The sequence below is a fragment of the Pseudophryne corroboree genome, chromosome 10 (genome assembly GCF_028390025.1).
Source record: "Pseudophryne corroboree isolate aPseCor3 chromosome 10, aPseCor3.hap2, whole genome shotgun sequence".
Lineage (NCBI taxonomy): Eukaryota > Metazoa > Chordata > Amphibia > Anura > Myobatrachidae > Pseudophryne > Pseudophryne corroboree.
The window spans coordinates 72,991,485-73,008,024 of record NC_086453.1 but is presented as its reverse complement, the minus strand read 5'-3'; the positions used below and the strand labels follow the sequence as shown (position 1 = coordinate 73,008,024).

Sequence of the window (16,540 nt, the reverse complement as noted above, 5' to 3'; positions counted from 1 at the left end):
AAAGGGGTGCAACTTATGATTGAGGCTATTAGGGACGTTTTACACATTACTGATACGGTACCTGAGCCTGCAGAGGAGACTTACTTTACTGATACTAAGAAATCCTCTGTTATATTCCCTGCGTCTAAGGAATTAAACGCATTATTTGAAAAATACTGGAAAAACCCGGAGAAAAAATTCCAGATTCCAAAAAGGGTTCTCATTGCTTTTCCTTTCCCAGAGGAGGACAGGAAAAAATGGGAAATCCAGCCTGTAGTAGATGCTTCTGTATCTAGGTTGTCTAAAAAGGTGGTTTTACCTGTCCCAGGGTCCACCACTTTAAAAGAGCTGGCTAACCGTAAGATTGAGACTGCACTCAAATCTTTATACACAGCTACTGGCGTAGCTTTATGGCCTACTACTGCTTGTGTGTGGATTTCTAAAGCCATAGTAAAGTGGTTAGGCACATTACTAGAGGAATTAGGGGGTCATTCCGAGTTGATCGCTCGCTAGCTACTTTTAGCAGCCGTGCAAACGCATTGCCGCCACCCACCAGGGAGTGTATTTTCACTTTGCAGAAGTACAAACGCCTGTGCAGCAGAGCAGCTGCAAAATTATTTTGTGCAAAACAAGACCAGCCCTGTAGTTACTCTTCGTGTGCGTTGATTCTAACGACAGAGGAACGGCTTTTGATGTCACACACCCGTCCAGCGTTTACCCAGCCACGCCAGCGTTTTCTTCGACACGCCTGCGTTTTTCTAAGCACTCCCTGAAAAAGGTCAGTTGCCACTCAGAAACGCTCAGTTCATGTCAATCTTCCTGTGTTATGCCGTGCGACTGAAAGCTTCGCTAGAACATGTGCAAAACCACAAAGGACTTTGTACCCGTACGTCGCGCATGTGCATTGCGGTGCATACCGATGCGCAGAAATAGCGATAAACTCAGACTGACCCCCTTAGACTCTCTGGATAGATGTGACATTGAATTGTTCTAACGTCACATACAGGACTCTGCAGGTTTCATGGCAGAGGCCATGAAGGACCTTGGCCATCTCAATGCGAGGGCTTGTTCCATGGCTGTCTCGGAAACGCAGGGGACTCTGGCTGCGCCAATGGTCTGCGAATGTGCAATCCAAGAAGAGTGTGGAGAACCTACCCATTACAGGTCAGGCTCTGTTTGGTGAAGCGTTAGATGCGTGGATCTCCACGGCAACTGCGGGTAAGTCAACATTCCATCCCTCAGCTACACCACCTGCGAGGAAATCTTATCCTACATCTACCATGCAGTCCTTTCAGACCACGAAAGCTAAGAAGTCCAAACCATCTTCCACTTTCTTTATAGGAGTTCAGGGGAAATCCAGAAAACCTGCACCAACAGGTTCCCAGGAACAGAAACCCGGTTCTGCTTCCTCAAAATCCTTAGCATGACGGTGGACCTCCCAGCCTGGAGATTGGGCAGAAGGGAGCAAGATTAAGAAATTTCAGTCATGTCTGGGCGTCATCAGGCCTAGACCCCTGGGTACAAGATATTGTTGCCCAGGGGTACAGACTGGAGCTTCAAGAACTCCCACCTCACATATTCTTCAAATCAGGCTTACCTGCTTTGCTGACAGAAAGTGCCATCGTACAGGAAGCCATTCAAAAATTGCTAAGGTCAAATGTTATTATTCCAGTTCCACCTCACTTAACAAACAAGGGTTATTACTCAAACCTGTTTGTGGTACCGAAACTGTACAGTTCGGTCAGGCCAATATTGAATCTAAAGTCAATGAACCCTTATTTGAGGGAATTCAAATTCAAGATGGAGTCTCTTAGAGGGGTGATCCCAGATCTGGAGGAGGGGGAATTTCTAGTATCCCTGGATATCAAGGATGCGTACCTTCACATTCTGATCTAGCCGCCTCACCAGGCTTATCTAAGATTTGCGTTGCTGGACTGTCACTAGCAGTTCCAGGCACTGCCGTTTGGCCTCTACACGGCACAGAGGGTGTTCACCAAGGTCATGGCAGAGATGATGCTACTCCTCCGCAAGCAGGGGGGTGAACATAATTCCTTATCTGGACGCTCTGCTGATAAAAGCGTCTTTCAGGGAGAAGCTGATACAAAGCATTGCTCTCTCAACTCAACTGCTCCAGGATCACAGGTGAATTCTGAATCTTCGCATTTGGAAGGAGACTGTCTTTTCTGGGGATGATCCTCGACACGGAAGTACAGAGGGTGTTTCTGCCAGAGGAGAAAGCATTGGTGATACAGGCAATGGTCCGGGATGTCCTGAAGCCAGCCTGGGTATCGGTTCATCAGTGCATTCGTCTTCTGGGAAAGATGGTTGCCTCCTACGAGGCTCTACAGTACAGAAGATTTCATGCACGATCTTTCCAAATGGATCTCCTGAACAAGTGGTCAGGATCTCATCTTCACATACACCAGAGGATACGTCTGTCACCGAAAAGCCAGAATATCGCTCCTCTGGTGGCTGCAAACTTCTCACCTACTGTCAGCAAAGCAGGTAAGCCTGATTTGAAGAATCTGTGAGGTGGGAGTTCTTGAAGCTCTAGTCTGTACCCCTGGGTAACAATATATTGTACCCAGGGGTCTACGCCTGATGACGTAGGTTCGGGATTCAGAATTGGATCCTCCTAACCATGGATGCAAGTCTCAGGGGTTGGGGAGCAGTCAACCAAGGGGAAAATTTCCAAGGAAGGTGGTCAAGTCTGGAATCCATCCTTCCGATAAACATTCTGGAACTAAGGGCTGTGTATAACGGTCTTCTGAAAGGTTAGGTCATTCAAGTTCAGTCGGACAATGTAACGACAGTGGCCTACATAAATCGACAAGGCAGAACGAAGAGCAGAGCTGCAACGTCAGAGGTAACAAAAATCATCCTCTGCGGAAAAGCACGCAGTGGCGCTGTCAGCAATCTTCATTCTGGGACTGGACAACTGGGAAGCGGACTTCCCCAGCAGACACAATCTCCATTCGGGAGAGTGGAGCCCCAGAGGTGTTCGCAGAGGTGACAAGTCTTTGCAGCATACCTCAAATATACATGATGGTCTCCCGCCTCAACAAGAAGCTTCGGAGGTACTGTTCCAGGTTCAGGGACCCTCAGGCAGTGGCAATAGGTGCCCTGGTAACTCTGTGGGTGTTCAAGTCAGTGCATGTGTTCCCTCCACTTCCACTCATCCCAAGGATTCTCAAACTAATCAAAAGAACAAGAGTTCAGGTAATCCTCATTGCTCCGGACTGGCCAAGAATGGCTTGGTACGCGGATCTTCTGGATTTACTGCTGGAAGATCCGAGGCCTCTTCCTCTTCGAGAGGACCTTCTGCAACAGGGGCTGTTCGCTTATCAAGACTTACCATGGCTACGTTTGATGGCATGGAGGTTGAACACCAGATCTTAGCTCGGAAGGGCATTCCGAACAAGGTTATTCCTACCCTGATACAGGCTAGGAAAGGAGTAACATCTAAACATTACCATCGAATTTGGAAAAAGTACGTGTCTTGGTGTGAATCTAAGAAGTTTCCTACAGTGGAGTTTCAACTAGGGTGGTTTCTTCTCTTTCTGCAAGCAGGTGTGGATGTGGGCCTAAGGTTGGTCTCCATAAAAGTCCAGATTTCGGCCTTGTCCATTTTCATCTAGAAACAATTAGTGTCCCTCCCTGAGGTTCAGACTTTCTGGAAAGGGGTTCTGCACATCCAGCCTCCCTTTGTGCCTCCTATGGCACCTTGGGATCTTAATGTGGTGCTGCAGTTCCTGCAGTCGGATTGGTTCGAACCTTTACAGGAGGTTGATGTCAAGTTCCTTACTTGGAAGGTGGTCACACTGTTGGCATTAGCAACTGCTAGACGTGTGTTGGAATTGGGGGCATTGTCCTGCAAGAACCCCTACTTGATTTTCCATGAAGATAAAGCTGAGCTCAGGAGGCGTCAGTAATTTCTTCCAAAGGTTGTGTCAACTTTTCATATCAACCAACCTATTGTGGTGCCAGTGGCTACTGACTCCTCAATTACTTCAAAATCCTTTGATGTTATAAGATTTGAAGATTTATGTGAAGAGAACTTCTCATCACAGAAAGTCAGTCTCTCTGTTTGTCCTTTATGATCCCAACAAGGTTGGGTGGCCTGCTTCTAAGCAGATGATTTCTCATGGATCAGGTGTGTTATCCAGCATACTTATTCTACGTCAGGCTTGCTGTGTCCAAAATCAGATTAGGCCCACTCTACTCGTAAAGTGGGTTTTTCGTGGGCGGCTGCCCGGGGTGTCTCGGCTTTACAATTTTGCCGAGCGGCTACTTGTTTGGGATCGAACATGTTTGCTAAGATCTGCAAGTTCGATACTTTGGCCTCTGAAGACCTTCAGTTTGGTCAATCTGTTCTGCAGGAGCCTCCGCGCTCTCCCTCCTGTACTGGGAGCTTTGGTACATCCCCATGGTACTAATGTGAACCCCTGCATCCTCTAAGACGTAAGAGAAAATAGGATTTTAATTACCTACCGGTAAATTCTTTTCTCGTAGTCCGTAGAGGATGCTGGGCGCCCGCCCAGCGCTTCGTTTTCCTGCATGTGTTACTTAGTTAAGTACTGTTGTTCAGCCGTTGCTGATTTGTATCAAGCTGGTTAGCATGCTTTTCTGTTATGTGTGAGCTGGTGTGAATCTCACCACTATCTGTGTATTTCCTTCTCTCGAAGTATGTCCGTCTCCTCGGGCACAGTTTCTAGACTGTCTGGTAGGAGGGACATAGAGGGAGGTGCCAGTCCACACTATTAAACTCTTAAATTGCCCATGGCTCCCAAAAGACCCGTCTAGACCCCATGGTACTAATGTGGACCCCAGCATCCTCTACGGACTACGAGAAAAGGATTTACCAGTAGGTAATTAAAATTCTATTTTCCAATGGTACTCGCCAAAGCTGCCCTCTTTCTCCTCTGGCCTTTGTTCTAGTTATAGAGCCCCTGACGGAATCTATTCGTATCAATCCCCGAGTGAAATGTCCAGCTCTGTTTGGCAATATGTATAAGGTGTGTCTTTTCGCAGATGACATTCTCTTCACAATTACTGATCCTCATTCTTATAACAGAAAAATTGGACAGATTCCTATAGTGGCGCAAACAAACAAAAAAATAAAAAAATCTTCAACATTACCCATTAGGGTCAAAAGTTCATCAGTATTCTCATGGGCAGTCCATATGGTGATTCAATCTCAAAAGCAGATATCTGAAAAAAAAACACAATATATACAAATGTTCAGAGTGAGTCCTTCATGAGCTGCTTTAGTGTATAACTTCCACCTGGGATCCTCCTAGACCCTTCTATTCGGGGTGTGTGATAGCTTATTCTTACAGGTTAACCCTCTATGTGAATGGTGAAATGCTGCTTACATCCATTCTTACTTTCAAACACTCTGGATCACTCCTATAAAGGTTTCTTTCACCCTTGTGTGCTCCTAGAATTATATAGTGCCAAGTATACACACTGGACTCCTTATAAACAGTGCTCACTTTAGGCTTACGTTCAAAAGACGCTGGTCTTTCACATAAAGGTTTTTTTTTTAGAGGAAGGCCGTGTTCTTCTCACTCATTCCTGAATACGCTTTGTGCTTCCCCGACTCACTGCTGTAAGTGCTCCTGGCTGCCCCGCCCTGGCCTACCCTCCAGGCCCTTCATGAAATTTTGCAAGCCTATTTATCTGTCTCATATTACAAGCTTAATAGCTCCAAAATTAAAGCTCTCCCAATCAATTTCCCTACTATCCTACTTAATACTTTGAAATCTCAATATGATTATGCCTGGCAAGTAAAATGCCTGAAATACTTGGGCATTCACATCCCTCCCAAGGTCTCCGACCTTATTTTGTGTAACTACCCTCCCCTTTTGAATAAAATGACGGTGTTGACAAATGACTGGATGTTACTCAATATATCGTGGTTAGGCCGTATAGCAGCCCTGAAGATGGTTTTGCTCCCTAAGTTGTTAGACTTATTTAGGACTATCCCTAGTTTATTGCTTAACTCCTTACTGACCAAATTCAACTATGTGTTTGTCCAATATGTGTGGAAAGGCAAGAAACGTAAACTTGCCCGTAAAATAAAGTATTTACCGAAACCAAAAGGGGGTTTAGCATTTCCTGATTAACATCAGTACCAGGCGGCATGTATACTATCCCCACTGGGAGCCTGGTATGCAGTGGATACCCCTAAATCGTGGGTTTCCTTGGATCAAGGCCTGCTCTTTCCTTTCCCTTTATCTAGTGTTTTATGAATGCCCATCTAATTAGGTTCGAACCTAATCTCGAGATCAGTAGTGGTCCAATCTACTCGTAAATCCTAGCTAGCTATGGTGGTTTTATTACCAGAACTCTCTCTACCTCCATTGGATTTCCTATTAGATGGAGTGGCAGGCCTCATCCTGGATCTGTCATTTCACCTGTGGACTTACATAGGGGCTAGGACCCTTCAAGAGGTAATGGACATGGGAATTTTTATGTCATACACCCAACTCCAATCTTGGTTCTCCCTTCCCAATGGAGACTTTTTATAAATACCTCCAGCTCCGACACTGGCTTCGGAGTGTAACCCTGCCCCATAGTAGAGTGCTGCCGATCCCCAAGTATATTCATAGCTTGATTATGAGAACAGACCGTAGAGGTCCTTGTCCAGATGGTATGCCCTCCTCAATTGCCCCCCACACCCAGTGAAACTTAGATCTCAAGTGAAATGGGAATCTGACCTGAATTGTACTCTTACGGATGAGGAATGGCGCTCGGTATTTAACTCTTGCTTCCAAGTGTCCAAATGTGTATCAAACACAAAGCAGTTTTATAAACTAATACACCACCAATACCTAACCGCTGCCCTTCTACATTCTATCTGGCCAACTATCCCCAATGGCTGCTGGCGATCAGGTGGTAAAGCAGGTACACTCATGTCTGTAAAGCGCCTGGATTCCTGTTTGGAGAAAGAGCGCTATATAATTAAAATTATTATTATTATTCATGTGTTTTGGGCGTGCCCTTTGCTTTCTGCTCTCTGGTGTCAAATTTTTTATCTTATTTCTGGTATTGTCGGTTTCCCGGTATCGCCTCATCCTACACTGGCCCTGCTACACTTATTCCCCCCCAATCATACCCCCACGAGCTTGATATGTATTGGGTCACATCTTGGCTGCCATGAATTCACTACTGGCATGTAATTGGCGCACCCCTGTGATTCCTACAATCTCTGCCATTGAAGCTGCTGTCCAATCTCACTTCGAATTCAAGATCACAGGAGTGACCTTTGCCCCGGGGAATTCAAGGCAAGCCACAAAATGGGCGGTATGGAGTGAGTATAGGAAAGTGCCCCTCCCTTGATAACGCCTCCTTTACGACTGTAGTCTGTTTACATGTTTCTAGTAATATCCCTCTCTTTTTGTTATAAGGTTTCACTATTGGCAGTTAAGTCTACTATCAAGTAAGGCTTGACATGGTTCAGTGAAGCGTCCTCGTGGGGTGTACTTCTCACTTTGCTACCTGATACCCTGCCTCCTTCGGGAGCTATTTGGACAAAGATTTGGTAGAATAAAGGAGGCGCTCCTGATGGATGAATGTACCTGCTGCCTCTCTCTTGCACCACTGGATTAATCCCAGAGAATAATCCGAAAGGGTAGAACTAAACAAAAGATATGGGTGCAGGGAGTTGGCGCTGGAAGGGGTGGGAAATGAAGCTGATGATTCAGCTGGGAAAATATGGTTTTTTTTGAGAGATGAAGAAAAATACTTATCTTGGGTATTTTCAGTGTATTTCTGATTTCTAAGGGAAGGATAGTGTTTCCTCCAGGGATGATGCGGTCAAACGGCGTGGTATCATGAAAAACACAAAGTAGCAAATTTTGAGTTTTTGGGAAGTCTCAATGGGGATGATGAACACTTTTTTCTTACAAGTGGGAGGATCTTGGGTAGGTGAATCGTACCTCACTTACACTAAGTGGGTGTGGTTAAAAGCACATAAGGGTTTCTTTAAAAAGTAATGCTGGAATTTTCAGCGTACCTAACTTACAATAAAAGGTGTAGGTATAAACACATCAGGGTATCTTTGTAAGCTGTACTGCGTACCGGTACTCACTGTAAGGGACGTATTCAGTCTGCACATCAAGGTTTCTTTTATCCAATCAGCATGCTGATTCAGCCACCCATATTTAAAAAGGGTTTATTGGATAAAAACAAGTGAATAAAAACAAATTAAAATGAAATGAAACACAGAGGGAGTGTTGGCCACGAGGGAGGAACCGCCAGACAGGGAGACCGGTAGGACCAAACACAATAGCTCACATGGCCCGGTACCAAAGGAACTTTGAAAATTGAGAAGGTCGTACCTTTCCCCGGCCGTGCAGGTTTCCAATCCAAGTGGACCAAGATCCTCCTCCCAGCCAACGCGTTTCGAGAAGTCTCTCTTTATCAAGGCTGGTGGTCTGTTCCTGAGAATACATATTTATAATAAATTTCCAAGTGGCCTCCCGATTGCGTCACTTCCGGTTTCGGAGCTGACCGGAAGTGCGGGTCCGCCGCAAAGGGACATCACTTGGCTGAGACATTTATGTGTTAAACATTAAGGTGGCAAAGCTTTGACATTAGGTCATCTCTTAGTGTTACAAATAGCTTGTAGAGGAGTCGTTTTTGCTAAGTGTTCCCGGTGTTTTCGGCCGCGACCGGAAGTGGCCGTCAGGTATCGTGGGTAGTGTAGTTTCCAGGCCTGGAAGGTCCGTCGGCGGAAGTGGCCGGCGGGCGTGATAGATGACGCGGTCCGCAATAGGCAATGTTCGAGTCTCTTTTGGCGGAAGTGAACGCCAGGTATCATGGGAAGTGTAGTTTCATCGGGAGGGTATCAAAAAACTTGAATTTTGTTGCTGAAGAAGGAGGTCTCCCGGTAAGGAAAAAACCGGAAATGACATTAGAGACTTATGGGAAATGTAGTTCCCAGAGTCTTTTAAACTTTCTTTATTTGAAAACAAAGAGTTCCTAGTGAAAAAACGGAAAAAAACCCGAGGTGATGCTTCCTTAATATCCTTTTAGCCGTTTTCCAATAAAAAGGTCAAAATATATGAGGCCATGATCAGGGGCCGTTGGGCATGCTGGGAAATGTAGTTCTAAATATTTTGAAAATCACTTTTTATTCCCCTTCTCTTCTTGGTGGGCCTTCATAATAAGGAATGGGTTTTTTGCTGAAAAAAAGGAAAAAACATCCTATGAAAAAATAATAATTATATATAATAAAAAATAATAATTATTAATAATAATTGTGTTAAGAAAATAACATTGGGTGATGGGAGGTGGATGTAATGGGTTTTAAAGAAACCATTTGAGTTCAAAGTCATGGTTAAGCCCTTGTGGGCTTAATGTCTTTAGTTCAAAGATGGTGCGCATTTCTGTTTGTGCCAGCTTCTTTTCTATGTTCCTATCTTTCCATGTGGTTTTGACATGTTTCAGGCCAATGAACCTTTTGATGTGGTTACTGGAACAATTGTGAACATTTTTAAAATGATTGGAAAGGTGATGTGTAGTGAGTCCTTTTTTTATGTTTCTTAGATGTTCTGATATTCGTGTTTTTAAAGGTCTTGAGGTTCTTCCCACATATGTGAGACCGCAGGAGCATTCCACTAAGTAGATCACGTTGGACGTGTTGCACGTGATAAAATCTCTGATCTTGGTTTTGTTATTATTGATCTGTATTTCAGTGTATTTACTGGTGGTGTCACTGATGTTTCTGCATCCGATACACATCCCACACCTATAGAATCCCTTACTGCGAATGAGATTCTTCGTGGGTATCGGTAGGGCACTTCTAACCAGTTGGTTTTTTAAATTTTGAGATTTACGGTATATAAAGGTTGGTTTTTTGGGGATGATGTCCTTAAGTATTGGGTCGCGTTGTAGTAGATGCCAATTTTTCCGAATGATGCGTTCTACTTGTGAGTGTTGTGCATCAAATTGGGTGATAAATGACCACTGGAGACCATCTTTGTTGCTGATAGCGGGAGGTTTTTTGACTAATAAAGTGTCTCTATCTTTATTCTGAGTTTCCTCCATGATGTTGTTAAGGGTTTCTTCCTTATACCCCTTGTCCATAAAATCCTGTTTCATAAGTTCCATTTGCTCATTGCAGATTTTTTTCTGACTACAATTGCGTCTGATTCTCAGAAATTGGCTTTTAGGAACTCCTTTCAGCCAGAGGTGATGATGTTGGCTGTCGGTGGGTATATAGGTGTTGCAGTCGGTGGGTTTTTTGAAGGTCTTGGTGTGAATAGTTTCTCTTTCTATGTAGATAGTCAAATCGAGGAAATTAATCTGTTCCTGACTATAGGTGAGTGAAAAATGGAGATTGAAGCTATTGATGTTGAGTTCTTGGAAGAAGATATTTAAAACCTCTTCTCCCACCCACAGTAATAGAACGTCATCAATATATCGATGCCATTCTATCAGGGTAGTGCCCCAAGCTACGTTTTCAAAAATATGTGATTTCTCCCAGAAACTCATATATAGATTAGCGTAGCTTGGGGCAAATTTGGTTCCCATGGCGGTCCCCGTACATTGCAAAAAAAATTATCCGTTGAAAAAGAAAAATTATTCTCAAGGATGAACTTAATTCCATCAGTGATAAAGTTCTTCCTTTCTTGTGGAAGTTCTGATTGGTCTAGAAACCATGTGATGGCTTCCAATCCTTTGGTGTGATCGGGAGCTAATTTCTGTTCTAAATATTGACCTGCATGATGTGGATTGCTATGCTGTATGCTATATTGGATTATTTCAGATAACACTGTATGTACTAATATGCGATTCCCTCCCCCCCCCCCCACACACACTTTTTTTTCTCTATTTCTATAACCCCCCCATACCATTCTATTTTGAAAAATTAATGAAAATTGAATCTTGAAGAAAAAAAAAAGCAAAGAAAAACCTCAATAACTTGTAAATATACTGTAATTCTTGTGTGTAGTTCAGTGGTTCCCAAACTAGGTGCTGCGGAAAGGGCCTCGGGGCACTTTCAGGGGTGCCCTGTGATCATAAGCCGGGACCAATTCATTTATTTATGGTACAGATGATAGGCAAAACCAGTGCTTGTGGTTATCAATCATAAAACATGTGGACAAACAGAAGTGAATTCTGTCCCTCACCACATAACTGAACCTAAGGATGACATATAAACATAATTTACTTAATTTAATATTTTTTTGTGAATTTCTCAATAAGAAACTTTTGGCATAGGGGTGCCATGAACAAATTCTGAAACGTGATTCAAAAAAGTTTGTGAACCACTGGGCAATCAGACCCTGGTGTGCATACAGGAAGACTGCCTTTGAAGGCTGTCATTCCAAGGATGCAGAGTTATAACTGGAGTTTTAATTACATTCATGGAGTAACATTACTGGTGGCCCAGGAGTCACTAATCTGGTCCTTCTGACTTCAGAAGCTCCAGCATGGATTCCATGTCAAGATCAGATGACCATCACTACCAGCGAAGACCTCTACTTATCCCTAGAACTTATTCCTACCCCTAACACTCCCACTAGTGCCTAACATAATCCCCCAAGCACCTTAACCATATCCTCCCCCTAGTGCCTAACCCTAACCCTCCCAGCATCGCCTAAACCTAACCGTCAGAATTATGAGAATGTTATCATTCCACATGGTGACGTCTTAGGTACTGGCATTGTGTAAATTCTGAGGATGTTGACATAGCACCTGCTGACACGTTAAACCATGTCAACATACTAGTGTCAACATTGTGCAATCAACATTACGAATGTCATCATGGTAACAGTTGACAATGTGATCGGATGCTGTTAATATCCTGACCTCCACTTCCCAAGGGGCAATGATATGAACAATAGAACTTCTCAGAATAGGGATATATTTACATAAGGGCACTTATTTTGGGGCGACTTATTCATCAAATTTATTAAAACATTAATTTTTATAGAAATAATTATGGGAAAATAGGGCAGTTTTACAATGGAAAAATTCCTACACAAATGTATTGAACTGTAATAGATTATGGGATATATTTACTAATGGTCCATTTTGTATTAGATTTTAAGTTAATTTCAAATCAACTGAAATAAAATCTAACTGAAAAAAATGTCACTCATCAAATCACACTGTACATTTACAGTACTAGGATTCAATTCTGAAATCAATTTCAAAATCAAATTCAATGTTGTTAGATTTTGACTAGTGATGTTGTGTTCGTTTTAAAATCGTTTCAAAATCAAACCTAAAATCACCTGTAAAATCCAATATAAAATTGAATGAAATAGAACAAACACTTCCCTCTGTATTTTTTATTGGACAAAATCACATGCAAGTTCTATGTCTGATTTGCATATATCTCTGTTGGTGGAACGCCTGCGCTGGTTTGCGAACATGTTGGGGCAACTGCACATGCACAGGACCTGTTCTTTGCATCTGCAGAACGGATCCTGCGTCATCCACAGTGCCCCCAAAGCCGCAGACTATCACCATTTGGCAGGGCTACAATTAGGTGTGTGCGGAGTGTGCCACCAAACATAGTGGTGCAGGGTAGGGTGCACTGTTGGCGGCACTTGTCAATTATCTGTTTTAATTACTTTTAATTACTTTCACTTGCAGTTTCCACCATTTTTGAAGCCCAGCATCTCCTGACCGCCCCGTCTCCTACCACCACCACCCCTTCTGTCGTTAATACCTATACAACATTCGTGAGTCACTATAGAGCTATTTAATATGTCAATATACAAAGTGTTTGACAGATCAAGAAAGGAGAAGTTTTTGTTCTTTATGTTTCAAATCATGAGGAACAAGTGTTTGTGGAGTATTTTACTCAACTGCACATTATTTTCAAAGTGGTGTGTGTGTGTGTGTGTGTGTGTGTGTGTGTGTGTGTGTGTGTGTGTGTGTGTGTGTGTGTTTTACTATTTTGACTGCATGATATCATATATATTATACTGGGATACTTGAGGGGGCAAAATAACCACTTCAGTAGGGAAAAGCTCTAGCACTTTATAGACCTGTGTTTTTGTACTTCTTACCCAGAGAAACGCCATGCTTTTGGTTCTCATCCCAAACAGCCCACATTTAACAACAATAGATCGGAATATGCAAGGGACCAGTCATCCATTATTATTTTTTTTTATAGTAAAACCATAAATTATGTGGGCAGTGTCTTATTACAGTTGATGAGTGTGCCTTCAACTTCTGCAGAGATTGGGTCATATTAAAGACAAAGAATTATTTTTTTTGTCTTTATTTTTTTACTGACTCATTTTCTTTTATTTTAAATGTTCACATCTGAGCTAATTTCACTGGGATTCATGACTTTTAGGATGAAATTTGACCAAATCTTAGACCACAGAATTTCTAGGTCTTTCTACAACAATATTGATTGCTGCTAAAAAAAAAACCCATAACTTTGATAGATATTCACTTTTTCAAATAACCATATAGCACAAATCTCCTACAAGGCCATAGCATATAAATATACTGGATATAAAACTTTGTTTTGGAGCATTTGTTTATGTCTAAGCAGTGTCGGACTGGGCCATGAAGGGCCCACCGGGGGAATGCAGTTATAGGGGCCCATACCTAGGGGTGCAGCCAGCCTACAAAGGGGGTGTGGCTAGCCTCCACAGAGGCTTTAAATACACAATAGTTTAGTGCAGTGTAATGCAACATACAGTATCTACCATGTACAATACAAGTGCACAGTCTGGAAACTGATCCCTAGAGGAAGGAGTGGGCCCTTAGGCAGTGGGGCCTACCGGTGGTTTCCCTGGTACCCCTGTGGGCCAGTCCGACCCTGTGTCTAAGTGTGTTTCTCCTAACACAAAAATTATTTCTCATTTTCTATTAGGAAACAAACTGAAATGGATCCTAATGAACCTTTTCACTTCATCTCGGATGAGGAAGTCCAGGAAATTAACTCTGCCCTAGAAGAAGGTGATCTCTTCAAAGCAACAGAAAGACTCAGTGAGTCACTAAATGAGATCGAAAATGCCCCTTTAAACATTGCAATAACAGGAGAATCGGGATCAGGAAAATCGACTTTTGTCAATGCCATCCGTGGTATGGATGATGAAGAAGAAGGTGCTGCTAAAACAGGTGTGGTGGAGACCACGAAAGTGCCAATACCTTATCCACATCCACAGTATAATAACGTGACATTTTGGGATCTTCCAGGTATAGGAACTCCAAATTTTAGTCCAAGCATTTATCTCGAGTCGGTTGAGTTCAGTCGATATGACTTTTTCATTATCATGTCATCGGAACGCTTCAGACACAATGACATGCAGCTGGCAGAGCATATCCAGACCATGGGGAAGAAGTTCTACTTCGTCCGATCAAAAGTTGACTCTGACTTACATGCCTCTAAAATACGTAGGAAGAAGACATACAATGAAGAGAACATATTGGAAGAGATTCGGCAGAACTGCATTGACAGTCTCCATGTTGGAGGAATCAATGATCCACACGTGTTTCTCCTCTCCTGCCTGGAACTAAACAAGTATGACTTTAACCGAATGCAAGAAACTCTACAACAGGAACTTCCAAGTCACAAGAGACATGTGTTCCTGCTATGTCTACCCAACATTTCTCGGCCAATCCTAGAAAGGAAACGAGAGGCACTGAAGAAGGAGATCTGGAGATGGGCCTTACTTTCCTGTGCCGTCGCTACAGCCCCTGTTCCAGGCCTGTCTGTAGTTTGTGATGTTGGGATCTTAGTGAAAGAAATGATAAAATATCAGAAAGCTTTTGGCCTGGACCAGTATTCTCTCCAGAAATTGGCCAACAAATTTGGTAAAGATGTTAGTGAGTTGAAGTCTGTGATCAAGTCTCCTCTAGTTATTCAAGAGATAAACAAAGAGCTTGTCACCACTTTATTAACCAGAGGGCCAACTGGAGTTCTTATGGCAGTTGAATATGCAGCCAGTAATATCCCGGTGATTGGCACTATGGCAGCAGGGAGCATCTCATTTGTTACCACTTATTGGATGCTGCGGGGCTTTCTAAAAGACATTGCAGAGGATGCAGTGCGGGTTGTCAGGAAGGCTTTAGATTCTTCTGTGGATCCTTTATTCCCCAATGAAATAAATTCATTGTAGGAATGAATTGTGTGTCTGTGTGTCTGTTTGGCCCAGGACAGGTCCAGGAACCTAGTTTCTGATTAGTTCATATTTAATGAGAGGTTCAGGGACTGAGTTCCTGCTAGTTTCAACTCAGTGGTGCTCCAATAAAGACAATAGTCCAAATATCTTGGAGATAAAATTGATTGTACTCACAAAAGCAGCAAAACCATAACAGGACCTTTTTCAAGACAGCAACAATCACATATCTGTAAGCTACAGGATCATGGTCCAGACATAACAGATGTGTAAATCTCCATCCAGATTTAACTGAAAGAACATTCCGTTATGGTATACCGGTATATTGAAAAATAAATAATCCTCGGAAATAATTTATCAATATATAAAATTAAAGTAATCTCACATAATTCATTTGAAAACAAAATGTATTTGTTAAAATTATGAACTTTGCTTAAAATCATATTTTATTACAAAATGCTGATGTTTCTCTGATACTCTTTATATTATAAGAAGTAAAAAGATGGATGAGTTGATAAAAAAAATATAGGTTGAAACTCCCATATCTGTAATTCTCGGGACAAGGAGAATTTCCGATATTGGATTTTTTGTTTTGTTTTATGTATACCTTTTGCCGGGGGATGGGGGGGTCCGGTTGGTGTTGCGGGATGGTCTGCTGGTGTTAAGGCAGGTTACGGTGTGTACTGCGGTGGTCTAGTGGGGGTGGGGCCTAGCGGGGTGGGGGTCTGACGAGGTCCACATTGGGGGGGTCTGGCATACATTGCGGGCAAGGACTGGCAGGTTGGTTGAGATTTAAAAGCAGTTACCGGTAAAGCCCAAGACGCCAGTCATGACACTGGTGAAGTCATGATGTCATTGCTGTCACATAATATTCAGATTTTTGGAATATTTCCGAAAACAGAATTATGGATATGGGATACTCAACCTGTATGTATCAATAATGCTACTGTTTTGTTCATTTTGTGATTGGTAAGTGAAGAAAAATAAATAACATTCTTTGAAATAGATGTGAACATACTTTATTGTAATATGATCCTACATATTACGTCATATGTGGAAGGTTATGTCAAAATTTGGAGGCTGTAAAAAAGTTTAACTCTGATTTGTACATGATTACAATGTATGGTGTAATGTAGAATCCTGCAAATGCACAAACTTGATAAATATTACCAACCACCATTTCCATGGCAAAAGTGTAAGAATCAGCTGTTGGTCTAATATATTCTCCTAAAAGGAAAGACTATGTGGGATCCAAGAATGCCTGCAAAGAGCTGATGGAATGAACCAACGGCGTAGCTGCCATAGGTGCAGGGAGTGCAGCTGCTATAGGGCCCAGAGCTGAGAGGGGCCCACCTTCCCTGTCACAGGTACATGTGTTATATATATTTTCCCACATTTGTAGATACATAGGGGCACTTACAATCATGTGCCTTGGGGCTTATAATATATCTAGTTAT

General features: G+C 42.7%; 1 protein-coding gene across 3 annotated transcripts in view; it reads left to right on the top strand.

The window, feature by feature from the left end:
* LOC134966041 (interferon-inducible GTPase 5-like) overlaps window positions 1-16,086 on the top strand; it is a 30,946-nt gene extending 14,860 nt beyond the window's left edge. For 2 of the 3 annotated variants that reach the window (XM_063942502.1, XM_063942503.1), the window contains 2 exons: window positions 12,595-12,683; window positions 13,835-16,086. In XM_063942502.1, coding sequence (XP_063798572.1) covers window positions 13,848-15,083 — 1,236 coding nt within the window. In that variant the 5' untranslated portion in view covers window positions 12,595-12,683; window positions 13,835-13,847 and the 3' untranslated portion in view covers window positions 15,084-16,086. The remainder of the gene's footprint in view (window positions 1-12,594; window positions 12,684-13,834) is intronic. The other variant, XM_063942504.1, reaches the window with a different exon arrangement.
* The last annotated feature ends 454 nt before the right edge of the window (window positions 16,087-16,540 follow it).